Source organism: Ambystoma mexicanum, chromosome 10, assembly GCF_040938575.1.
Source record: "Ambystoma mexicanum isolate Mex_15411 chromosome 10, UKY_AmexF1_1, whole genome shotgun sequence".
NCBI lineage: Eukaryota > Metazoa > Chordata > Amphibia > Caudata > Ambystomatidae > Ambystoma > Ambystoma mexicanum.
The window spans coordinates 255070401-255098060 of record NC_090932.1 but is presented as its reverse complement, the minus strand read 5'-3'; the positions used below and the strand labels follow the sequence as shown (position 1 = coordinate 255098060).

Genomic DNA, 27660 nt, shown 5'->3' with positions numbered 1-27660 from the left:
TTTAGATTTCATTGTCAAATGTCTCACCTATATGATTACACACAAATCAATTGAACAACAAGACCTGTACAAAATCCAAGAGATTAACTTTCCCAGTCACATGTTCCTGTGTAAAGGAGGAAGAAGAGCTCATTAATCTTTGGGTAATCGTAGACAAAAAACTCAAATTGTTTGCGTTCTCTGATGTTTGCCACCTGGCAATACAGAGGTCATTATGTGTTTTTCCGTTGTCAGTATTTTGGTAGTATTTGAAAAATACAACTAGCGTTAGCGTCCACTGGATTCAGTGTTTGCAGATATTACCTCCGCAGATTTCCTGTGAAATACCACCAAAATGTCATCCGGTGGATTCTCACCCACAAAGTGTGACTTTTTTTTACCTTTAAAAATCCTCAGAAAGTTTCTTTCTGTTTCTTTGTGACTCTGTCGAAGGTCAATGGGGACATGGGAGGGGGGTTAGAAAGTGGGTCTCTCTGATGCTCACCCCTCTCACTACCTCTCCTCTGTAATGCAGGATTGGGTGAGAAATTAGCATATTGGCATGAAACACTAATGAAGGGTTATTGTGGAATTGTCTGACATTGAAGATGGAAATGGAAAGAAAAGAAAGTTGCCATTATAAATATATATATTTACACAAGTTACCAATGGCAGCAGTGGTATTGTTGGAATGCCACAGTTGGTATAGCATAACGGCAGTGGCACTACTGTAGGTGGTAAACACTGAATTGAACGGATTTCCTGCTTAGCCCATAATGATCCACTACATTCACTGAAATATTCATAGTCTGAAAGTTGATGATGGGAGCTGCATCTGTTCTCACATTTGTGGGTTCTTGAAACATACTGAACTGAGCAGATACCTACAAGACCCACACTGTGAACAACCAAAAGACTGTAGATGTCTTTGTGTGAGGGAGTCTGGACAGGATTACCACCTTTTGCAAATTAATGTGGTTGCAAAAAAGTACAAATGATTGCCATAAAAATAATCCCCATCAAAAAACAATAAACCAGCCAGACATCACAGAGATTACACTTTCAACAGGCTAAATTATACTGCTAGATGGAGACACTTATGTTGCTAAAATCATGAGCTAGACACATTGGGCCTCATTACGAGTTTGGAGGTAGCCATGGTAGCCATGGAGCCTCCAAACAGGGCTCCTTTACCGGGTTCCTGCAATGGGGACTTACGGGGTCATTCCGACATAGGCGGAAACGGTAACTCCTCCTTGCACAAACCATTCCCATTTGAGCACCCATAGGGCTCAATGGGGATGGAGGTAACAACAGGCACATTATAAGTGTCCCGTTGTTACCTCCCTCTTTCCCTCTTCCCCTCACGGGACCCGGCAAAGACGTCTGGTTTTACCACTCGTCTGATCCGGGTCCCGCGAAGGGAACTTCGTAATACGTGCTCCCGGAATGAAGTGGGCCGGTCCCGTACCGGCCCCCTTCATTCCGGGAGCGCAAGCGTCGTAATGAGGTCCATTGTATTGTTAATATTGTTGTTTAACAAAATAAAACAAGTAGTAAGTACTTTTCGAAAAGGAGGTGTATAAGGGGTGGGCTTAAACGTTTTGACAACTTTGATTTGTTAGAATCATCACACTCAGAAGACCAGTGGAGAAAACATCCCTACAAGACTGCCCCAACTTACTCGCTTGTGCTGACGGCAGAAGAGATAGTTCCCATTTGGGGGAACTTCCCCAACACTCCCCCCAGGAAACAGAAAACCGCACAATCCTAAAACTGGTTTCCTTGGGATAATAAGACTCTGAACATGTCTGAGCTTCCCATCTTCCCCGATCCCTTCCCCTGATCCCTGGCTTTCTGCAAGCTTTCAATCTGGAGTGGCCCTCCTGCTCTTCCTGTGCTGCAGGATCTATAGGAGAGGGACGATGGAAACCATGTTAAATGGCTTGACATGGATGCCGCTTTCCCATTGCAATCCTCTAGTGTTATAGAGGTGGGAGAAACAATTAACATTTTGGAAAACTGGAAAAAGTGCAGAACTTTTTGTTTCATTTTTAGTCTGAGAGGAATAGAGGGCTGTTCCCCAGTAAAACCTTCTTTGGGGTGCCCAGACTCGGAAAATATAACATGTTTTGCTATGTTTGCTTACGCTTCAGTGCTAGACATTGGCAACTAAACAAGAGGAGACACGTGCCAATTCAAAAAATAGCAAATGTCCTCTATCCCTACACTAAGGAAACCTTTGGGAATGAATAACCTGGTTTACTTTACCCCACTGATAGCTACACGGCATGTGATATTTAAAATATAACACATGCCCTCTATCCCCACACTCAGGAAACCCAGGGGAATACATAGCCTGATTCACTTACCCCACTGATAGCGACAACGCTTAGAAACCCCTGGGTATTAAGCGCGTTATAAATAACATGTCATATCATTCCTTGTGGTTACTATTACATATCCTACATCACGGATAGCTACAACACATATGATCTTTAAAACATAACAGATGTCTTGTATCTCTCCACTCAGGAAACCAAGGCAAGAGATACCCTGATTCCCAACCCAACTGAGAGCTGCAAAGCCAATTTCTGAGGTTGAGCGGGCAAGCCCGTCCACTAGCTTTTGGAATCCACCTGCCAAATCCGTTGGATTTACTGCTAGCCTGGCATCTTCAGGCTGGCAGTAAACCAAAGTATTCCTTTGTATTCCATTTGTTTTTTTTTTTCCCTGGTAAAAGCAGGCGGATTAAATTGAGAGACATTTGCACTTTTTCTGAAACGTGATGTTAAAAAAAGAATGTAGTACTTTAACTACCCGGTGTTACGTTTGTTTTAGCCAACTTTGCAGAAATTATGAATGTTGCAACTTAGGGGAGCCTTTTGCACATACATATAAAGGAACCAGGTCTCCTCCGTGCAATATCAACGTGGGGACATTGTGCCCTCAATAATCAGCCTTGGCTGTTCCGAAATGCATTTCATATTTGTCCCCGTACACCACATTGCGAAATGGCAGTACAGATGTTGGAACGACTGCAGAGGGATGAGTCTGTAAAATGATGTTCAAGCAATTAAATCAATGAGTCAATTATTCATTGAAACAATCCATCGACCAGCCACCTCCTGGCAACATATTTCTAAACAGAAGCACTCACTGCTATCACACCTCTCACAACACCTGAGAAAGACTGTGTAGATATGAAAATTAAACTCACTGTTTTGAGAGTCTGAAGTGGAGAAAATGCAGAAGAAAAGCAAGGCCTGGACTCCCAGCTTCGCCATAGTTCTCTGGGGGGTGTCTTGGATGCTATGTGCGAGGAAGAAGGGAGCCCAGGTGGAGTCTTAGCAGTGAGTGCTGTGGGAGAAGTTAGTGCTCCATGTCAGAGGAGGTGACGTGACCAGCCTCTCAAGGAATGCTGTGTCATAAAAGTAGCACAGCGTCACGAGCAATCTTAGTGAGCAGCTGTCTTCCAAAGATCAAAGGTAATAAAGCACCATATGCATTGCACCGTTTCCTCTGGTGATGAGGAAGAACTTTGAGCAGATAATATGACGCACATAGGCCAAGCAAAGGTCTGCCAAGTAGGTAGAAAAAGGTGCTAAACGCTACCAGTGTGTGGGGGCGTCATAGCTGATGGGGGATTTGCAGGGTTCACTGCTGAACAGAAACATTGCACTGGCACACATCGCTTGACAGGTTTAACAGACACAACGGGTGCTTGTTGGACCTTTGTGGGAAGACTGAGCCGAATGCTCTCCAGTACAGAGTACAGCTCAGGAAATCAGAATCCAGCTTTACAGCACAAGTTCCATGCTTGTCATTTCGCAAAATGACGACGGTAATATTAAGTGACATACAGGAAGAGGAATCAAATGACGTTTGATCCTGACCGCATCACAAAAAGTGACGGCAATGATGGTAAAAAAATGCAGTAAAAACAATATTAATAGCCTTACAGACAAAAGGATGTTTTAACTAATTCGGGTGGTGAATTATTTGACATTCGGTCAAAACGGAACTAACATAGTCCTAAAAGGTCCTGTCTGCATATTTCTGTACAACTTCCTTTGGACATCTATATATCTAGCTGTCTATTTATTTCTGCTTTAATTTATTTGGTTGTTATACTGTGCTACATATTTAAAATGCACTACAGCGTGTGCAACGAGAAACAAGGGGAAGGGAATAAGGTGAAGGAAGGGGACAACATCACTGGGATCCAAAAAGGCAGTTTTGAGCATAAGGCCAATACGGACAAATCCTATTGGTACAACTGTGACAGGTTGCCATCTGGCGAGGGTGCAGAACCCCTTCCTTTTCCATTTTTATTAAATTAATTTAGAAAACAGTCAATTCCATCCCGGGAAGGGACATCTGCTAATCAGATTCCCCTTTTCATAAGCTCCTTGCCAAAAGCATAGAGTACACCCGTGCCCTGCTCGAAAAAATAGACTGATTTGCAGCGCCTGCTCTACAGTGGCACAGACCAGTTTCAGAGGTCCCAGGTACCCATTTGACAGCTGTAGTGACAGCCAATTCTCTACCACACAGGGGCTGCAATAAAGAAATGTATCTCTGTTCCAAAACCCATTGATTATGAGTCTACCGTCCTGGTGGCACATTAAACTTTAAATATAAGCCATACCTAAGTTAGTATATGTTGGATGGTATTTCTCAAAATTATTACCTGGATGGGACGATAGCTTAGGGGCAAAGCATGTGTCTTGGAAGCAAGACAGCGCAGTGCAACACAGGCTCAAATCCCTGTCCTGCACTTAGAGACTAGGATCTGGTAATAAGCACCTTTATAAAAAATATTAATTATTACACCCACACTAAATTGGTATCACACATGTATCAGACCTGTGAGCCCAGAAGAATGATGTGTATCTCCCTGAGCCAGGCTGTTGTTGCTGCTCCGAGAAGGACTGTAGCCCTGGGGGTTGCCTCTCTTTGTTCCTTTCTGAGGGCAGGAAACACCCTCCCCAAATAGACATACATTCCAGAGGAAGCTATCCTAGGAACAGGAATCAAACTGCACACCCATTCACAAGAGGAGTAAAGTGACATCAGGGATCATACCAAAAGGGCATGTGATCCTAGTGATAAGTGAGCGAGACAGGGTTAGTGTATTAGATGGAGCTCCTTACAGCTGTAGGAAAGTTCCACCATCTTGTTTCTCTCTCCCTCAATCTTTCCTTCCTGGCCCCTATACTTCTTGTAGCACAAATCATTTTGGGTGTGACATCACAAGGCAAAGACCACTTACTCCAAGGACTGGGATTGGACCCCTAATGCAGGCTTACTTTTGTCTAATTACCTTTAGACTTTTGCCTTCAAAAGAAGGGGTCTCCCACTCTTTCATTGAATCACTCTTGAACAACAACCTGAGGAATCGTTCACGTGATCTCTGTTGGGAGGGTTGACTTTCCAAAGCCCTACTCATCCCTAACCATCCTCAGGGCACATTGGTGGTGACCTGCTTCAGGAGTAGGCACTCAAGACCTGCATCTTTGCTAGCCACACTGCTGCTCAGGAACCCACTGTGTTGAATGACCCTTGAATGACCCTTGAAAGTGTGTGTCAGCCTTCCCTGTGATGGGAGTCCGAGAACAAGGACACATCTTATCCACGAGTCCCTGGATTGGAACTAATAGCATTCTGATATTCACAACAGCCAGGATCCCTGTGTCTTTGCCGTTGAACCACTGCAAGCAATGATTCAAGCAGTTTGAACCCTCCGAATTAAAGGGACCACGGGAGCAGCCTTTGGCACTCGACTGATCTTTGAGCTGCTGAGCCACACTCTCAAACTAGTTTTCCATCACACCACACCAGGTGATCACATAATTGCCCCAACTCGAAATTGAAGCACATTGTTACCCGCCGCTTCGACCACCTTTTGAACCACCAGTATCCTCATTGCTAATCTTCATCAACAGTCGACCAGACCCTGGTGGATCCAGTCACCAGTATCTTCGCCATCGAACTGACAGTCAAAATGACCCTGGTGGCCCTCACGATCTGCACCTCACTGAACGCAGCTTTGAGCCACCCTTCAAACTGGCAACATCTTTGCTGCAGATCTTCATCAGTAATTCAACTGACCATGGCGGCCTCATCAAACTGTGACGCCTGACATTACATTAGACTGTCTTGAACTATGCATCCAGTCACCAGCATCTTCGCAGTCAAACTGACTGTCTAACTGACCCTGGTGCCTCTAATGATCCAAACTCCTGCTCCCTATCTAGAACAACGTGTCTGATGCACTCAATCCTGATTTTAACTGCACGCACATAACCGAGAAGCTTTGTTTGATACTGTTGAACTGCCAAGAACCGCATAAAGGTATTATGAGCTGCTAACTGCACCTTGGTCCATCTTTGGGCCCTAAAGACTAATTAGTACACCTTTAATCCCTTTTTGAACCATAATATATCATTTTACAAACCCTTTTATTATTGTCTTTCACCCCTGATTCATTAGCTAGAGCCCTGCATATTCCTATCTTTGCATATTCTGTGTTCTTTCCTCAGGGGTGGGTTTTGTGTAGAGATTTTACCGGCACATTTTCCAGACCGCACTACTATGACAAGCAATGCCAGTAACAACGATGGCGGTAACAACGTACACTGTGCTACCATCACAAATAGCACAGTGAGTGTAAACTACAGGACCCACCGTAAGACATGCCAGAAACACCAGCACAGCGCTATCAAGGCGGCATCACGACTGTGGTTTTTCCAGAAACACTGGCACAAAAATGCCAGTACTACTGGGAAAACTGTGCCAGAAACAATGCGACCGTGGAGCAGTCGTTAACCACGTCCAGGTGGGGAAAAACTGGCCACAAGTGCATCCAATGCACCCAGCTGCACACAATCAACACTGAGACTGCTGAAAAGGACCACACCACACACACTGGCCAACACAACCATGCTGCCACTCATAGTGTTAGTAATGCACCTGGAGGTGCTGTATGCAGGAGTGCAGCTGTATCAGCAGGAGCTGCATCAGTGACAACAGGTGGACAGATAGTGGAAGAGGATGAGGAGAAGGAGGAGAACAATGATGAACAATACCATGCAAGTGGCGACCCAGAGGCGTGTACCAATACCCTGCAGTAGGCAAACACCCAGGGCCATGACGGCAGATCCATACCCTAAACCGTTTGAACAGGGAGACCATCCTGGAACTGGTGGGGCTAATCCAGGATGACATCCAGAGCAGCATAGGCACCTGGACAGCCATACCCCCAATGTTGAAGGTAGTGTCAGTGTTGCACTTCCTTGACAAAGGCACTTTTCAGCACTCAGCGAGCTGCAAGGCATCTCACACGCTGCATTTTCAAAATTTCTGTTGCATGTCCTGGATGCCCTCCTGGTTTATGTGTCCTGGCACATTGCCCTTCCAACCATACAGGCACCATACAGGCACAGTCCAACTCTACCAAGGCCCACTTCCATGCACTTGATTGGGAATGCCAAATGTGTGGCAAGCCTGTAGCTCCCCATGCCACAGAGAAGGTGTACCAGAACGGTAAGCTGTACCACTCACTGACTGTGTAGGTCATCTGTGATGTGGACCTAACAATCACCCACTGCTGTGCCCGCTTCCTGAGATCAACCCACAACTCCATGGTCCTGCAGAACAGCACTCTGCCTGTGTGCATGGTGCATCATGGGGAATAGCCGACCTGGCTATTGAGTGAGTGAAAGCATCAACACACACACATTGTTGAATGATGACCGGCTCACCAGGGGTTGTTGTGTTGCACCAATGCATGTCCCATAGCCACCATGCCAATACAGGGACAAAATCGGCATGCACAAGTGGATGGCCACAACTGACATCTACCACATGTGTCAACATATGGACACACCATCACAATCTGAGCATGAATGGACAGGCACATGCAATGCACTACAGGTATCGTGACATGCAACTCAGCCATGTCACGATACCCAGTATTTCTCGACACAGCCCCACTCACCCCCATCAACCCATCCCTGGGTGGCAGGCTCTGTACACACAGCATGTACAGTATTGCCTGTTACACGGTGCAGCAGGGTGAATGAGGGCCTGCCAGTCCACGGAACCAAATGCATGTTTCACACACACACACATATCCATAGATGTAAGCACTGTCCAGTCACTTGAATGTAATGGTCCTCCGTTGCAGGTGATTCTGGTTATCCATTACTGCCATGGCTGATGACCCCTGTGAGAGATCCCCAGACTCAGGAGGAAATTACATACAATTGTGCACACATCCAAACATGGATAACTATCGAGCAGACCTTTGGACTGTTGAAGGCACGTTTTCGGTTCCTTCACCATTCAGGGGTGGGGGGTACTCAGGTACAGGCCAGTGAAGGTGGGGAAGATGGTCCTGGCCTGTGCAATGTTGCACAATATGTGCATCAGGCGGAAAATGCCCCTGGCCCCTGCATCAACACCAACACAAAGATGTCAGGGATGGATGTGCAGCTTGCCAGGATCTCATTGAGAACTTCTTTTGACCACCCATCGACTGCACACAACCCATGGCCCTCACTGCTTGTGACTCAAAGCAACAATGAAGTGGACCACATCAAAAATGAATGTCCAGACAACTATATGTATTGCACAGAAAATGCGCATGACACAATGTGTGACCTACCATCCCCTCCCCAAAAACTCCCCCAAACACCCCCTTCCCAGACACTCCCTCCCCAAATACCACTCCCTCCAACTCTCCCTCCCCAAACACTCTACCCCCAAACACTCCCACCCCAAACACCCCATCCCCAACACCCCCTTCCCAAACACTCCCTCCCAAAAACCCATTCCCCAACACCCCCTTCCCAAACACTCCCTCCCAAAACACCCACTCCCCAAGAACCCCCTCCCCAAATACTCCTTTCCCAAACACCATGGGCCAGGGCACAGGCACAGCATTGGCTGGTGGCCTGGACACATTTGCGCATCATGCACGACTCATTCAGATGCTGCCTCACATGATCAGCCATCTCGTCGTGCCTGTGCTCGATGCGGCAGATGCACGAATGCTTATCACGAATGTTGGGGATCGGTGGTGAAGGTGGGCTGTGGAGTTCGGATGTCCTGAAGGCAGGCTGATGCTAAGGCGTGTGGTCCGGTGACCCCTCTGTGCTGTCCCCACCTTCTTGCACAGCATCCTTGTTGGTGGATGTGGCCACATATGTGGGTAGCTGGTGTTGGGTGGCCGCTGGCCATCTTTGCGGGCCAGAGGGATGGATAACAGGGGCAGGTGACTGGGCCTCTGTGGCTAGTGGCTTCGCAGCAAGGCCAGGTGACTGTGCCTCTGTGGGGGATACTGGGCCAGAGGGGAAGCTGGCTGGCACACAGGGCAGGTAGGATGCATAACTGGAGCTGGTGTTGTCTTGGCTGTAGTGTCACAGGGTGTGGACCTCTTCGTCTGCGTGGGTGGCTGTGATGGCGACAGTCCATCATGCTCACTGTCAGACGAGATGTCTGTGGGGAAGAGATGGGCATGCCGTTAATCACCTATGTGTCATCCAATCCACTTGCAACATACAGTTATGTCATTGTGTGACATACTTCCTGTACATGGAGTCATGATGTGAGGACAGCTTTGATGCATGCTTGCATGTGTGTGTGTTATGGGGCACATTGGTTGCAGTGCAGGCACGCCACCTTTGTCAGGTGTGTGCTTTGTGCATGTGCTGCTTCTCATGTGGCCATATGTGAGTTGGAATGTTTTTGGGGGACAATGCTTGGGTACCCCTGGACTGCAGCCATGCTATTTGGGCCATTTGATGTGGTGGTTGTGGTTTGGTGTCATGCAGTTGGACATGGCTCCTTGTAGTGTGTGGTGCATTTCCCTATCCACTCTGTGTAAGTGTTTTGATGGGGCACATTGTACTCACCACCCTCTGCATGCATGCCTGTGCCGGACTCCGCTGCTCCAACTTCCTTGATGCCTTTGAGATGCAGCAATGTGCTGCATGTCTCCTCCCAGGACATCAACTTTATTGGGGAGGCAGTCCCGCCTCCACTTGCCATGCATTTCCGCCTGTGGGCCGAGAGCAGTCCCACCGTTTGTGGCAATCTTTAAGAGTGCAGGGGACCGGGCCCAAAGCTGACACCTTCTGTGCACCTCCTTCCATATTGCAGACTTTCGCATTTGTCTTTTCCGCCTGTGGTCTTTTTCAAAGGCTTCCCCAGCATTAGCCACTATTGTGTCATTTAGCACTGACAATTCTGGCTCTGTGAAGTGTGGTTTCCTCTGGCAGACATCTGGGACACGTTACTTCGATGCCGCAGACATGATGCCGGTGTTACAGTGACCGGATGGCAAGAGGAAGTGGGTGATTTTATATGGATTGTGCTTTTCAAAATGGCCACCGGTGAGCTTCCAGTTCCTGTGATGACATTGTTTCCGGTCCTGGTGTTTTTCGTTGACAGGGTTTCCATTGGATGCATACCGGAACTAATGCCACTGGCATTTTTACAGACAGAAACACGGACAGAAGTGCGCAACAATGGTGTTTCCATCCGGTCACACTTTTTCCGCCATGGTGGATTGCGCACTGTCACAGTGTTGTAATATGCCGCTGATTCCGTTGTCGTGGTTGGTGGAAACGGTGCTAGCGATTTCATGGAATCACTGGTACATGACCGTGAAACTTGTAATGAGGGCCAGTCAGGAGGTATATATCTCTTAACTGTTCCTGTTTTAACTTTATGATTGGATCACACTTGTATTGTAGCAGTTTGAGGGCTGAGTGGGCGCTTCAACCACTACTCAGCCTTATGCCCCTTCCAGTGAGAAGTTATTTGATATGATATGATATGATATGATATGATATGATAGGTTATTTATAATGCGCTTAATACCCAGAGGTTTCTAAGCGCGGACCTGGGGATCGAACCTGTGTTGCTCCGTTTCGGTTTGCTTCCATGGTGAGCCCAGTTGCTGCTGAGATATCCTCCCTCCTTTCATCACAACAACACATTCTTTCCTTAAGGAAAAACAACATTGATATGTATATTGAGGAATCGGTATAACTTAAGTCCAGGAGAGTAGATTCCAAAGTTCTGAGGCAAAAATGGACAGTCTTTTTTTCTTCCAATGAATGGTGTCTTATGCCTGCAGTAGCCTCACATGTTGCATAGGATCATCATACACTAAATGCAGTATCCGATGTGGAGGCACTGGAATAATATGAAAAGTGCAGCCTCTACTATTTTGCTATTGCCTTTTTTAAGCAGCTATAGACTCACCTGGCAGTCATATTCATAAGACCAACGGTTGAACCTCACATGCTCAGATAAATGTCATAGTCATATCTAAGTTACAGCCTCGCATGCCCAAGGCTGATATCATATGCCATGTGCAGCTTCAAATGCCCCACTGGTGCCATCCTATGCTAGGCATTGCCTTGTGTTTCGTGTATAGTTATCTTCACATGCAAGAGAATGCTTCAGAGGACATGGTGCTGCGTCCTGTCATCTCACTTAATAATAATTCTGGGGTTTAATGACTGTAGCCTGCTTCTGGTGGCTCAGGTATCAGTGCCATGTAGGAGGGATGAGGCAGCCCAGGGCTGTATGGTCTTGTGATCTGTGTCAGTGGACCTTTTCAACCATGGTGGGATACATGCTGTGGGAGGCCGGATCCACCCCATGAGCTACACGTTTTATGTAATAGAAGGCTCTGGGCCTCATTACGACCTAGGCGGTAAGTACCGGTCATTACAGGCATGGCGCAATTACCGTGTCCGTGCTGGCAATAGACCACTAAAAGCGGCCATTACGAGTTTGCGGGCACAAGCTTTGTGCCATGCCGCTAATGACCTTACCGCCATGCCGTAAAAGTCCAAAAAATCCCCCTTTCCGGCACTGTCTGTAGTGGAAATAGCTCCTCCGGCATCCAAGCCATCGGCATTAGCGGTCCCCTCCAATAGTGGTAACCGCTATTAGCAGTGACCGTAAATACGCGGAACCTGAAGTAGCGTCATCGAACAGGAACAGGAAAGAGCACAGCGGCCATCTTTAAAAGCACAATCCATTGCCATCCACCACAACCAGGAGCCATCTGACCCCCAGAACTCCAACACACCTCCACCACTACCTGTTGCAATTTAGGATGCCAAAAGCAGTGAACAAAATGGGAGATCGCCTGCGCAAGGAGCGCTTCTCCAGAGAGGAGCTCACCATGTTAGCAGAGACACTGCAGGAACATGCAGATGTGGTGTTCTCAAACGGCATGTCCCGTCCAGCACTGCAGCGTAAAAAGCAGATTTGGCCAGAGGTCGCCCAGAGAGTCAGTGCCATTGGCACCACACCCCGCACACCCAAACAATGCCGTAAGCACTGGGATGACCTACGTCTACGTGTGCGAAGTATACTCTCCGTCAACCGCAACCTTGAGATGGCGACAGGCGGAGGTGCGGAGCTGTCCATAAAACTACAACCATGGGAGGAGATATGCGCCACCACCATAGGCACCGAGGCAATAGAGGGAGTCGGGGACATGGAGCGAGGACTCCTGTCATCAGCCGATGCAGGTAGGTGTCTCAAATGAAATAATGCTAATACCACCACGATGATGTCCACCTGAACTGACAGTGCAATGATGTAGAGCAGGGTCCACCAGACACATCGGTACAAGACTGCCTACAGGCAGTGCAGAGCATCACCTTGTCCAAATGCATAATGCACCCCATATGTGTTGCAAACCAGACGCCTCCATTCATCACCCACCCAAGAGTGAGTCAACCCGTATGTGACTCCCCCCAATGTTAATCATCTACCATTCCATATCAATGCAGCCACCCCAATTCATGCCCGATGTCCGTAGACCCATCACTAACCCTCTCCCTCCTTTGGTCCCCCACAGTCACACATTCTGACAGCGGTGATGAGGACACCAGTGCCAAACCACAGACGAACACCAGAGCTGAGGCGGGTGAATACCGCCCCTCAACCTCAAGGGGCAGAGGCCAACCTTCACCACTTCGGAAGGCCATGAAAACCACAGAGGCCACAGCACCAATGTGCACCATGGCCCCCACAACAACACCCACACCAGCCACCATCACCCAGGAGGCGTTGGCAGAGGGCACACCATCGGCTGCCAGCAGCACAGTCGGTGAGACAGCTGCCACAGCAGCCATATCGGACTACAAGGGCGACGTACAGCTGCATGGCACAACACCTGCCACAGGCCCCTCCACTCACCACACCTATCACCATGCAGTGTGGTGGACGGCAGCATGCACGGGCTGTCACCTGGAGATTCATGGCCGGCAAGTTTCAGCCCCACGCGACTGTGCCTGATGACCAAATCATGGTGGAAATGCCTCACACTTCCACCCCAGTGACAACCACCCAAGAGGGGATCATGGCTATACAGAGGGGTCAGGAGGAACTCACAGGGCTGTTGACGCAGCATATTACCGAATGTACCTGTGCAAGGGATGACATCAGGGATTGTGCTGCATCCATAAAAACAGCCATCGAGTCCACCTCAAAGGACATTTGCGCGGAACTTCCAGCAGTGCGCCACGTCCTGTCGGAAATGGTGGCAGCAATGCGAGACATGCATCCACCGCAGTTCCCAGGACAATCTGGACCATCATCAAATGCCAGCTCTACTAGGACCAGCCCTGTGCGTTGGTGTAGCAGGAACCTGCGCAGATTGGACAGGGGGGCACCTGGTGCTGGAAGAGGGGGAGGGCAGTAGGCACAGCCATGCATTCTGGTGCCATGTGGACTACTGGTGTGTGCTACTGCACACCATGTGTTGGGAAGTCAAGGGGGGAGAGGGTGTGTGGGGGAGTTGAGGGGGCAGGGGGAGAGGGTGTGTGGGGTGGAGGGCTTGTTCACTTTGTTATGGTTCTTTAATAAACATTTTGGTGACTCATGATTCACATGTGTGGACATTGCTTATTGCGTACGTGTGCTTTATTGGTGAACAGTCTACAGTGTCCATGTCTCTGACACACCCAGTGCCCCGAGTGCCACATCCATGTCACACTCCACGTCCATGTGTGCTAGAAACATTCGTTGATCAGAGTCGGACGCATGTCACGTCCCTCCTGTGCATCGCTGCCTCCCTGAGGTGCTGCCCCATACCCACCCTCCTCATCGTCAGGTGGTTGCAGTTCTGCATCAGGGGGCAGGGGCACATTCCATCTGATGCACATATTGTGTAGCATGACACATGCCATGACGATCTTGGCCACCTTCTCATGGCGGTAGAGGAGTGCCCCACCAGACCTGCTGAGGCAGCGAAACTGTGCCTTCAAGAGGCCAAATGCCTGCTCAATCACCACACGGGTACGTGTATGTACACGATTGTAGTCCTCCTCGTGCCTGTTCTGTGGGTTCCGGACTGGGGTGAGGAGCCACCTCCTCAAGGTATAGCCTGCATCACCTGCATGTGGGCAACAATGTATAAGTGTAAATCATCACATCATATGTAACCTTGATCAATGACACCATAGCATTCATTGATTTCCTGATTGCAACCACATTCCCATGCATGAATGGAGACACACGATGTGACTGCTATGTGTGTATGCCTCTTATGGACTGGTGTGCGTGCCATCGACTAGTGGGCGCAGGGGGGTCCAGTTCCTTGTAAGTGCTCATGCACTGTGTTAGTCCACGCTGGTTGTTTCCATGATTTGGCTGATGTGCAGTAATTTGTATACTTTCATCCTGGCACCGTTGATGGCAGCCTCATTATGATGTCACTATGGGAAACAAATGGTGTAATGCACTTTTGTTGGACCTCTGTGTCAGTGTAGTAGTGCATTCATGTATTTGGGCCTCATGTGACTCCTATGTACGCAGTAATGGGGGACTGTCCTTTCAGTTGATGGTATTTGGTGTTGTGTATTGGCCATAGTAGTTGCTTGTAGCTGCATTGTGTTGAGGGGGTTACGGTCTGATTAGGTACAGTGCACATGTAGATGGCTATGGAATGGTTGTGACATTGCATCATTTGCATGTTAGGGCAGCTTTCATCTTTCATTATGTGGTCAGGTGTCAGGTCCAGTCTGGGCTGCTTTGGGGTATGAGCATGGTCCATTCTCTCAGGCACTCGCAGCCAGGTGAAGTATGCATCTCCCCCCCCCATCTCAGCCAGGTGAAGTATGCATCTCCCCCCATCTCAGCCAGGTGAAGTATGCATCACTACCCCCCATCTCAGCCAAGTGAAGTATGCATCTCTACCCCCCATCTCAGCCAGGTGAAGTATGCATCTCTACCCCCCCCATCTCAGCCAGGTGAAGTATGCATCTCTACCCCCCCATATCAGCCAGGTGAATTATGCATCTCTCCCCCCCCCATCTCAGCCAGGTGAAGTAGGCATCTCTCCCCCACCCATCTCAGCCAGGTGAAGTATGCATCTCTACCCCCCCCCCATCTCAGCCAGGTGAAGTATGCATCTCTACCCCAACACCGACCCACATCACATTTCCATGGGCCTAACATGCGACTCACCGCGAAGCCAGGATCTCTGCCCTGCATGTCGCTCCATGTAGCGTGGTATCGTGGAGTTCCGCAGGACCATTGAATCATGGGTTGATCCGAGGTATCGGGCACAGCAATGTGTGATGATCTTGTTTGAGTCACATTCCATTTGCACGTTGATTGAGTGGTATAGTTTACGGTTGCGGTACGCTACCTCCATGGCATGTGGGACCACCAATTCCACATGGGTGCAGTCGATGGCGCCAATGCAACCAGGGATGTCGGCCAGTGAATGGAAACCAACTTGGGTGTTTGAGATCTCCTGGGCAGACCGTGGTAAGTAAATGTGGTCACCTGTGTGCTTCAGGAGGGCATCAAGCGGGGTTCAGAGTATGTCAGAATAATCTGTAGAACGGTGAGGAATCTATTTGAGGTACTTGTGAAACAGAACTCTGCGCCCTTTGTCTTGATTTAGGCACTTGGTATATGAGGTTGCATTGACCCGAGTAACAATGGAGTCCTTGATTCCTCTACTCCATTAGGAAGGTGCAGTTTGTGGAAGAGAAAAGTTACCCTTCGGGTGTACTCTTGCACCCAGTAATCGTAGTATTTCTGAAATAATATTTGCTTCCACACGATATCAATTGGTGAGAGATTTATTGCTCTATATTGATGACACGTGTTTCGACGTCTACAACGTCTTTCTCAGATCAGGGCCTCGTATACGAGGACAGGAAGGCACAACACGCAGACGACGAAGGACAGGGATTATCCCATGACTGGAAGAAAAGTCTGTGAGAACATTTTCAAGCCATAATCACGTGAAACACGTGTCATCAGTATAGGGCAATACATCTCTCACCAATTGATATCGTATGGAAGCAAATATTATTTCAGAAATACTACGATACTGGGCGCATGAGTACAGCCGAAGGGTAACTTTTCTCTTCCACAAACTACGTCAGAATAATGGTTGTGATATGCCATGCATGTGCCCCACTGTGTGCTGGTAGGTGCCTGTGGCCAGGAAGGGGTGGGATGGCGGTGCGTGATTCAATCAGGCTGACAATGTCATAATGTTTCATATCCACAATGGTGGTGATGGTGTCCCGGTCCAGACGGTACAGGGTGTGGATCTGCTCAGGGGTTAGGTTGAATGGACTGGCTCGGATGCGAGGGATTGGGGGCTGCCTGCGTGGTGGCACTGGCTGCACTGGTGGGGCATGCTGGCCCTGCCTCGCCCTCCTTCTCATCCTGCGTCTCCTCTGTGCTGCCAGTTGTTGTTGTTGTTGTTGTTGCAGCAGTTCCACAGCAATAATATCCTCCAGCCCCAGCATTGCTAGTAGTATTGGTATCATTGTGGAATGTGACTGGGTGTGGGAAGGGGTGGGGTGTGCTCCTTTTGTGCTGGCCCAGTCTGTATTGCCTCCACCTGTGCTGATTGTGTGCACTTGTGGCAGTTGGGAACACTGCACATGGCTGTTTACGGGTGGTCCGCGATGCCAGAATTAGCTCCATGCCGGTAAGGTACTTTTCGGGCTTCAGTAGGGCGTTGTTTGCATGTCCGCCTGACTTGTGATGTTCCCCTGTTTGCGCATGCCAGTATTTGTGGCATGGTTGGTCGCGTGCCCGCACTCCTGGCGCTATTAACGGCACCATTAACAACGGTGCCGCTAATAGCGGATAATCATGTCATAATCGGCCGGAGCGGTAAGCAATGCTGGTAATCTTTTACCGGCATTGGGCCTCATTCCGAGGCTGGCGCTATCCATGGAGTAAATAGCACCATGGTAAGCAACCATGGAGCTATTTACTCCATGGAAATCCGGCATGGTGAATGGAGTAATTACCGGTCCATTCCAAGGTTGGAGGGACCGGTAATTCCCCATTCACCATACCGGTTCCCCATCCCCATTCCTGCCCCCATAGGGCTCAATGGGAATGGGGAAGGAGTAAATTACGGCACCGTAAATTACGGTGCCGTAATTTACTCCAAGGTCCCTTTGCGGGTTGGATTTTTAACGCCTGCTAAAAGCAGGCGTTAAATGCCAACCCGCAAAAGGGAACTCGGAATATGGTGGTAAGTGTTAACGGTCACCGTTGCCATTAACGGTGACCGTTAACCCTTACCGCCAGCCTCGGAATGAGGCCCATTGTTGTTCACTTACCGCCTGGGTCGAAATGAGGCCCTCTGTCTTTATTAGGCAAGGGACAATGGGCCTCATTACGACCCTGGCGGAGGACCATGGTGCAATTTGCACCATGGTCCATGGCGCTAAGCTGCCAACTCCGCCAGGGTGGTTGGCGGACTTACCGCCCCATGCCGACCTTGGCGGGGCGGTAAGTCCCCAATCCCCATTTTACCCTTCCCCATTCCCATTCTTGCCCCATAGGGTATAATGGGAGTGGGGAAGGTGTTAATTACGCCACCGTAGATTACGGTGGCGTAATTAACAACAAGTCCCGTAGCGCCATGGATTTCTCCGCCTGCAAAAAGCAGGCGTAAAAATCCTCCATGGCGCTACGGGAACTCGTAGTCTGGCAGAGAGGTACGCCATGCACTCCGCCGGCGTAAAACCCTCTCCGCCAGGGTCCTAATGAGGGCCAATGGGAATTGTGTTCCCATTCCTTTCCCCACCCTTAACCCACCTCCTGTTGGATGCTGGGATGAAAGGGGGAGAGGAGGGTGTAGAAAGCACACAAAGTAAACATGACCCAGAGAAAACCCTGCTTGCTTCACGTTCCTGATACTGCCACAATGAACCCCTAACACACAAGTCGCAAAAGTAGTTCTAGGCGTACCAGAGTAGATGCTGAAACTCTCCTTTTGCACACGATGGTAGTGGCATGCAGGGGGGGGCATCAGTGGTTGCAATTACATGCTGCTGGTCCCCCGTATGCAATTTCTTTAACACTTTCGAAGCAGAGTGTAAAAGTAATGAGTAAATGAAGGTGAAATCACCTTTACTCCTCACTTTTAATCTTGGCTTTGGGAGAAATAATAGATTCCAATGCGATCCATTCAGGCGCTAAACCAAATGCTCCCCAAGACAGAGGAGGAAAGCACAGCAGAGGTGCTATCTCCATTCTGCTGCTCTCTTATGACACGGAACGCCATCAACATGTGCTGGAACATAACATTGAAGCATAAAACCATTTTACGCTCACATTTTATGCTCTGGCACATTGTAAAATAACTCACATTATATGAATATTTCTGTCATATATTATTTCCCCATCATGGCTTTATTTAATTGTGTGTTTGAGTGTGTATATGTGTGTTTGTGTGCATGTGTGTGTGAGACCGCCATTTATTTTCTTAAGGCCATGAGCAATTGAATGTAGAATTGCATACTCAACTTAATCGGTTTAAAGAATTATGGCGTGAGAATGTAAACAACATATATTCGTACAGTGCTGGTGGAGGAAGTAATGAGGTAATCGGGAAGTCCAGTGCTTTCGAAGTGTCCCGCACTAATCATGGTCTCATCAATTGAGCAGCTGAGTCATGGTACGTACAGTTTGGCTACAGTCATCCACTTGTGAGATTTAAAAGATGTAGCTTCTGGTCATTTAAAAAGGACTACGTTTTTATGCCCATATAAATGCACTAAATCTAGTCTGAAGTTGTTCAGAAATGTCAATATGATGGCTTTGGATAGGGCTTCATATAGAAATGAAACTGTGGGAGAGTAAGCATCCTTATTAAATTAATATTTGCTTTAAACGATAACATCTTTTGTCCATCACTAACAATCCTTCTTTCCTGTTTCAATACTGAGATGCAATTTGCTTTGAAACCCAAGCTCGACATTCTTAATTTTCTAAATTCTTTTCACCCTCACCCCTCATTTTAGCAATCCCTCAGCTGAGTCACCTGCCACGTTTTTAACATTGCTGTGACTCATGCTGATGCATGTTCAGGGGAGAATGGATCATAATTCATTTCCACCAATAAATTATGATCCGTGAGACATTCCTGAATGGCCCGGAGGTGGAGTGGCCCTGATTTTCCCTGAGGGTGGTCCCTGCTTCTATTATACCTACTCAATCCTACACCTCCTTTGAATGCTTCATCTGTAGGCTCGGAGTCTCACCTATTCTCTCACTCACCCTCGCCACCATCTACAGGCCACAAGGCCCTATCCCTCTCTTCGTCTCTGAATGGGCCAACCTCACTTCCTCCCTCTTGACTTCTACTTCCGAACTCCTCCTTGGTGAATTCAATATCCACCTCGATTCACCTGAATCAGTTCAATGACCTCTGCGACTCCCTCTCTCTCACTAGTCTTCCTTCCGTCCCGACTCACTCAGCCGGACACACACTGGATGTCTTCATCTCTGGCGACATCCCCATCTCTAACCTGGTTGCCCTCCCCCTCACATGGTCTGACCACTCTCTCCTCTCCTCCCACCTGCGGCCCCTCTGCCCTCAGTCCGAGCTGCCTTCCGCACTGCCAGCCTCCTTTGCCGTCATTCTACCGATGAAATCAATCACTGCTTTTGCCTCCACTTTCATCCCCCCCTTTACCCTGGCTTCTGCCTCTGCCTCTGACGCTGTCCTCACTAACCGTTACCTCTCCATCTCCAACACCCTTGACATCCTTGCCCTTGTCATGAGGATCCACCTGAAGCCTTCTACCAAGTGCAACAGATGGTACAACTCTGGCTTAGCTTCTCTGAAACGTAAATGCAGAGTTGCAGAACGGAAGTGGCAGACTTCAGGTTCACCCTCTGACAAACTGGACTGTCGCCTGCTGCAAAGGCAATATCTTTTTTCTATCCGCTCCAAGAAGAGGACCCACATCCAAGCCTGCATCTCCTGAGCCACTAATAACACGGCTGAACTTTTCAAAATCTGCAAGGAACTCGCCAATCCATCTACAGTCTCCAACCCACTCCTTCCTTCCCAGGCTCTTGGCACTACTTTGACCTCCCATTTCACATCTAAAATTCAGGACATCCTGTCCTCACTCTCCACCACCCCCATCTCCACCCCTACTCCTACTCCCCTGCCTCCACTGGCCCCCCTTCTTTCACCCCTGTACTCTCATCCCTCCTGCTCATGCCACCTGACATGGTCTCTAAAGTTGCCTGATCTACGAAGATCTCATCCAAACAGGTGCTCCCCTGCTCTTTTAGAAATATTAAGGACAACATTTCCTCTTGCTGACTTTTATAACCACTCCTCCGCTATTGGCTCTTTGCCTCTATCCCTGAAGCACTCCCTTGTGCACCCTCTCCTGAAAAAGACGTTTGCTGACTCCTACTGCCTGACTATCTATCATCCTATTTCCACCACCTCCTTGGAGAAGTTGGTCCTCCCCCAATTGATACTTCACACTGAACTAGTTGGTTGCCTCCATTACCATAAATCTGGATTTCGGGTATCCAGAGGTATGGAAACTGCTCTGCAGAACATCCGTGAAGACATGCTTGCAAATCTTGACTCTACCTCTCCTGCTGTTCTCATTCTCCTCGACCTCTCCTCTGCCTTCGACACGGTCAACCATTCTATCCTCATAAACGGCTCCACAATACCATCGGCATAACGGACCGTGCACTATTTTGGCTGACCTCTTTCCTCACTAGCTGACCTTTGCAACTGGATCCTTTCTCCTCCAGCACCTCTCTCTCTACCTGCGATGTCCCCATGGCTCTATTCTATCACTGTGGCTCTTCAATATCTATCTAGGCCCTCTTGCTCACCTCATCTCCTCCTTCTCTCCTCATTTCCAGTGTTATGCTGATGACACACAGCTTTCCTTCAAACTTCCCTCTACTACCTCCCCCTCCTATTCTCTCATCCCGTTTCTCTGTCTGCCATCCAGACATGGTGCGCGGCCAATGATCTCTGTATCAATTCCAGTAAGACGGTGATCCCGCTCATTGGAATGCCTGTGCCCTGCTTCCTTCCGACCCTCTGCCTGCCCTCCTTGGCCATCAAGCCTCACCATCCTGTGATGCCCAAATCCTTGGGGTCATCTTTGACTCCACTCTGTACTTCACCCCTCACATCTCAGACCTTGCCAAGAAGGCCCACTTCCATCTCCACCTTCTTAGAGGCATTCTCCTTTTCCTCACCTTTCCCCCGAAGCTCAATGTCTCCAGAGCTCAGGTCCTCTCTTCGCTGGACTACTGCAACAGCCTGTTCCTCAATCTCCCCCTCTGTTCCCTGTGCCCGCTTCAGCTAATCTAGAATAGGGCTGCCAAACGTATCCTTGGCCTCAAGCCCAGGGACAATATCTCTCCAGTCCTATAATCTCTCCACTGGCTCCCGGTGGCCGTGAGGATCAAATCCAAGACCCTCTGCATCCTACACAATGCTTTCTGGGGCCTCGGACCATGCTAGCTCCAACTTTGCCTCCCTAAATATTTCCCTGCAGTTCCGGAAATGTCTCAAAACTCTGTTTTTCTCTACCTCCTTCCCTCTTTCCCGTCTCTTTCCCTTCCTTGCTAAACACCCTAAAAGACACCATAATTTACCCAGCCAACACCAGCACCCCTCCCAGCACTGGCCTTGCGGGCCCCCTGCATGGCAGCAGTGAATTCCATCCTTGGGACTCCTCTGCCCTAGCATTTAGCCTGTGGCCTCCTCCCTGACACCCCTTTGCATGACCCGTCAGGCTCCCACTAGCACTTCCATACCTTGGCTACCCTCTCCCTATCCTCTGCACTTCTCTTCACTGCACTTGCACATTCAAATGTCACAAAGTCTAATAGTAACACAATTGTATTGCACTGTTTGCCACTGTTTTTACTCCTCTTGGCGCCCCCCACCCACACTTTCCCTTGTGGTGCCTGGAAACACAATTCGGTTGTATAGGTACCTAACAAATGATCAATAAATAAAATAAATACAATACAATACAATAAGGAGGGTGGCAAACTAGAAGCTGCATCTTTAAAATAATGTTCATACCTTGGCATGATATGTCCATACAAGCACATATATAATTGCACTTTGATGGCATCCCCTGCACAAGCGAAGCTGAAACCGGCATGCAATGGCTATCCCAGACATATATGGTATGTGGTGGCATAAGGTTGCAGTAAACTAGCATAGGCTGCCGGTGGCATATTAGGATGGCACCGGTACGGTCGAGGCTTTACCCTACATATGATCACTTTACAGTATCAGGAATATGAGGCATTTACTGGTTTAAGCTTGATGTACGAGGGCAATAGCCACACTTGACATATAATGCCGCACTAAAGCATGTGACACTGAACCTTACACATGATAACTATTTCTGGCAAATGACTGGTGCCTGGCAAACAATGACAGTAATGAAGTATTTAATACCGAATTTGCCATTTAATTGCTTCACTTTTTTATGGTAGTGTACACCATACAAAATGAATATAACATGTATTTAAAGTATAACATGGTATATGACTCCCCATCCTTACCAGAACCACATATCAACACCCTACCTGGCCCAAGAATGAGAGAGCCCACCAACCACCAAGTGTTCACATGCACCCCTACCCTGCAACTAACTGCCTTGCCTTGCTCTCAATGCCTGTCGCCTGCAAGCATACGGGAGCCATTGCCGCTAGCCTAGCCATGACCACAGTAAGGAACAATAGACTTGTCACAAGGCCATCAAGAGTGAACCCCTCACACTGCCCAGCATCAATCGCAATGAGGAACCACCACCTTAGTGCTAGAACCTACACCGGGCATCACCACTCACACTCTAGCACCAAGGGCACATTGTGCAGCGTGCATTCAAGGAGACCCCAACTTAAGGTAATCTCAGTTAGGGAAGCCAGCTCTCCATGAATAAAGTCAGAAACTGACCACCCCCTACTTTGACCTCCACTTGAAAAGGAACTGTAAGGGCCACCTGATGCTCACTACGGTACACAGTACCAGTGTGTGCATTCCTACAAGTACTGAGCCTAGGAGGCAGATGGTACTCACCTCTCCCATGACCCCAGGTTCTCCCCCAACAGACCTCACCCCACTGCCCCCTCCTCAACAGAGTCCTCATCAATGGGAGGTCCCTCCCGGCCCATGTCCTAGACATTAATGACCTGATCACCACCACAACACTAGACTTACTGGCTGTCACTCATCTATAGAGAATCCCTACTAATCAGAACCATCAGTAGCTCGATGGAGGTAAACGGAGAACTCCTCACTGTTAAGCTCACATCCACCCCTTATGACTCTATCACCTTACACATTATCTACAGGCAGCCTGTACCCACTGCTGTTTTTGAGAAAGAGCTCATTCAGGTCATTGCATATAACATCAAGCCACCATTAAGAGTCATACTCCTGGGGGACTTCAATCTAGGCCTTCATGGACACTACAGTGACAGCTGTGGCGAATGCCCTCACAGACCTAGGTTTCATAAACTGTGTTGCCGATCCTACCCATAACAAAGGTAGATCCTTGGACTGGATAGTTGATTTGAATAGCCAGATCACCATCACCTCTAACGCCCCCTGCTCATGGTTGGACCATCATATCCTCTGCCTTACCTTCCCCCCGCTGAAATAGCAACCTCCAGCCACCCCAAGCCTGCCACCCACCTTGGCCCACAGCTCCCAGAATATCTCCCAAGAAACGACAGATCCAAAGATCCTAGCAGACCGGTACACAAGTACCTTGACCAAAGCAGTAAACCTGAGTACCCCCCTTCTCCCTAGAAAGGCAAAGTCGACAAGTCATATCAACTCCTGGTTTACCACAGACCTCCAAGCCTTGCCATCTAAAAAACACATGCTGAAGCCAACGGGAAGAAAGACCCTACTGACCTCCCCTAAAATGCTTTTACCACTATTCCCAAAGAATATGAGCAGGCTATCATGGCAGCGAAAGCGGTAGCCTACAACACAAGAATAGCCAAGGTCAGCGCTCGCTTTGGCAGCACATATACTAGAATTGGAATGATACAGAGATTAGCATGGCCCCTGCGCAAGGATGACATGCAATTTCTTGAAGCGTTCCACAGAAGAAAAAAAAGAAAGAATAGCCAGGGCCAATTCCAATTTGCAAGAATTATTTAAAATTCTTAGAGAATTAGAGACTCGCTCCTTGCCCCCTACCACCATCACCAAGAACGAGACATGGTGTATTAACATTCAGAATGCTATGCGATCAAAAATAAGTTCTGTACAAAAGAAAATTGAAAATAAAACAAGCTGCGGTCTGCCCTCCTACCAACACCACCAAAGTACACTCCACTCCATCGTTCCACTTCAGAGAAGTTTCGGAAGTAGAAACAGCCAACATTCTTAGAATTCTAAAACCATCTAGATGCAAAGGTGACAATTTCCTAGCCAAGACTGTTCTGAAGCCTTAATCCTGTTCATCACAAGATTCATCAACGCCTCTTTCTCTGCTAGCCTGGTCCCAGCAAGCTGAAAAGAATCCTGGGTATTTCCTTTCTAAAGAAACCCTCTCTGGAGCCATTATCACCAACAACTACCGGCCTATCACTGCAGTACCCTTCTTACTAAAGATTCTAGACAGGGCAGCCTACAATCAAATACAGTCAAACCTTGAAACTAATCACATCCTTGGGATGTGTCAATCAGGTTTCTGACCAGGTCATGGACGGAATCAGCGCTATTAGATCTACAAATGCAAGTCAATGCTTTTAGAGATGAGGGCAAACCAGCACTCCTCCTTCTTCTTGATCTATAAGTTACCTCCGACCTAGTAGATCACAAAACATTGTGCCACCACCTCACAGCCTCAGCCAACTTCTCCTACGAAGCAGCATCTTGGATAGCATCCATCTTGAAAGGCAGATGCATGAGAGTCTTCTCAGACATTGCAAGCACTCCACCTATCCCCATGTGTCTCCCCCTCACTCTATAACATCTTCAGCAAACTCTTATTCGACCTGCTGAATACAATCAGCATCTCTTATACCTACTATGCCTACGACAACCAAATTCTCCTCCCGTTCAAGCTCCTACTATGAAGACTCCCTCGCCATCAACAAAATTTACTGGACAATCCAGACCTGGATGGATTGAATGGACCTGTGCTTGAATGACGATAAGACAGGGATCTTGCTAGTGGGATCCCCTGCCATGCTCAAGAAACTCTGCTCCCAACTCACCTCCTCCACGACAGATGGAATTCAGATACCCATCTCTTATGCAATAAAAACACTGGGTGTCCACTTGGACGCCACCCTCTCGCTTACCAAACAAGTGAATGCAATCACCTCCTCGTCAGCATACACAGCTAAACTCATCAACGCAACTAAACATTTCCTGTCACCGGAGAGCTGCCTAACTATTGCCCAAGCAATTATCGGGGTGAGACTGATAATGTCTTCTTTGCAGAAACCTCTAAATAGAACATGAACAAAATACAGGTGATCCAAAACAATGCTCTCCAAGCAGCACTGAACATCCTGAAAAGAGACCACATCTCAGCTGCCAGAAAAAAAGATCACTGGCTACCAATTTGTGAAAAGATTATCTTCAAATCTTTGTCCATTAGCCACAAACGCCTATCCAATACGGCCCCACAATACTTTTTCCCGAAAATAATTAGATCCAAGTCCACCAGACCGGTAAGATCCATCCATGCTCATCACTTGGCCTTACCAAATGTGAAAAGAGGAGGAGGGTCCAGCTTCCCCACAGTGGCCATGAACCACTAGAGTGCCCTCCCTCTTGATCTAAGGGCAGAGGTTTCCTATTGGCCCTTCCGAAAGGCATTAAAAACCTGGTTATTTCCTTAAGGTGGCACCCCTGGTGACAAGCTCGATACCCCAGGTCATGAGCAAAACGTATATGTTCTTTAAGTAATTTACATAGACTATTGGTATGTTTGTATGATTTTTTGTAGCGGAAGATGCACCGCCATTTGAAGCCGACTTTTTGTGCAATCAGTTTGCAAGAGCGCCCTGGGCTTAGGCACTTTACAAATGAAAAAATAAATCAATATGACAGTGGTTAACAGGCAACTGAAGTTCCACGTGGCAAATGATGGTAGCACCTTGCATTATGTTGCTTTACTAGGGATATGAGACGTTAACCCCTAGAATGTGCTTAGGATGTACACAGGTCCTAAAATGATTTTGTTTTCCTCCAATGCCCTTTTTTATGTCAATGTCCCTGTAACCACCCTTCAAAACCTTTCTTTAGCCCTTGCGCTCCAGGCCCCAGGTGAACTGACACTGAATCTGTTAAACCAGATGGTGTGTAGGCCAGTTAGGAATGTGCAAATGGGCACAGTGCTGCAAAAATCACAATAAATAGGGCTGCAGTATTTTCAGAGAAATATTGATGTGCAATTCGGTGCAGATGGTGGTTAAGGATATTACATGGCAGGGGTGGTTGGTAGCGCCATAGGACAATGTGGTTACTGCCTGGGAGAGAAGGCAGTTCCTAAGGGCAATGCTAAGTCAGTCTGTCTCTCAGGAATGTTGCTGATTTCCGGGGGTTAGTTAGGAGTTCCAGTGATCGGGAGCCAGAAGGTGATTGAGTGAGAGCAGGAAGCAGCACAGGGTGCCCATTAGACAGTTAGATGACGTGGGGCTTGAGCACTCAGAACAACAGAGGAGTTGGCAGGAGAGATACATTCAGTCAGGTAAGAGTCGGCAGGCCTCTAGAAGGACAGGAACATGACTTTGAAGAGAGAACAATTGTGCATCTACAGCCACCTTTTGTGCAGATGTTGTACAGACATGGCTGAGGATTCTGGAACTTTGTAGAGGGTATTAATAGCACATGTCAGTACATTATGTATACCAGCAATTGGTAGTAGGTGAGTTCCATGATGGTTATCACGACTACACTCTAAATAATGTCTGGTAACACACAAACTCTTTGTTTCTATTAGTAAAAATGTAGGGCTTGATCGAGTATATGCGTAGTCACCAAAATCTGCTAATATTGAATCGACGAAAGTGTCTGAGTCTGTGTCCAGAGTACCCCCCACCCTTAGGTAAAAAAAAAAACCATAAACCAGGAATGCAGATATCTAGATATATGTGTATGCAGAAGTCACCAAAACCTCTGCTTTTCGAAGACCAGAAAATACCACCTCATCAACATAACCACGCCCACAAACTTAAGTGACTAAGCCAATAAAGCACCCTTCATGAAACAGTGAACTCTGAAATTCTCTTCGTACACTTTGCACAGACCCAATGCCCAAACTCATCACGATCAAGTCATGTTTAGCAAATGAACACTCAAAGAAGGCAACACGCCGGAAA

General features: G+C 48.0%; 1 protein-coding gene and 1 non-coding gene across 3 annotated transcripts in view; one reads left to right on the top strand and one right to left on the bottom strand.

Moving 5' to 3' along the window:
* The window catches only part of LOC138493160 (mucin-3A-like), a 202491-nt gene extending 199156 nt beyond the window's left edge, over window positions 1-3335 (bottom strand). For both annotated transcript variants that reach the window (XM_069620345.1, XM_069620346.1), the window contains exon 1: window positions 3200-3335. In XM_069620345.1, coding sequence (XP_069476446.1) covers window positions 3200-3266 — 67 coding nt within the window. In that variant the 5' untranslated portion in view covers window positions 3267-3335. The remainder of the gene's footprint in view (window positions 1-3199) is intronic.
* Window positions 3336-24326: 20991 nt separating this feature from the next.
* LOC138496857 (U6 spliceosomal RNA) lies at window positions 24327-24430 on the top strand. Its single transcript, XR_011278320.1, has one exon. It is a non-coding gene; the product is annotated as a U6 spliceosomal RNA (small nuclear RNA).
* Window positions 24431-27660: the final 3230 nt, after the last annotated feature.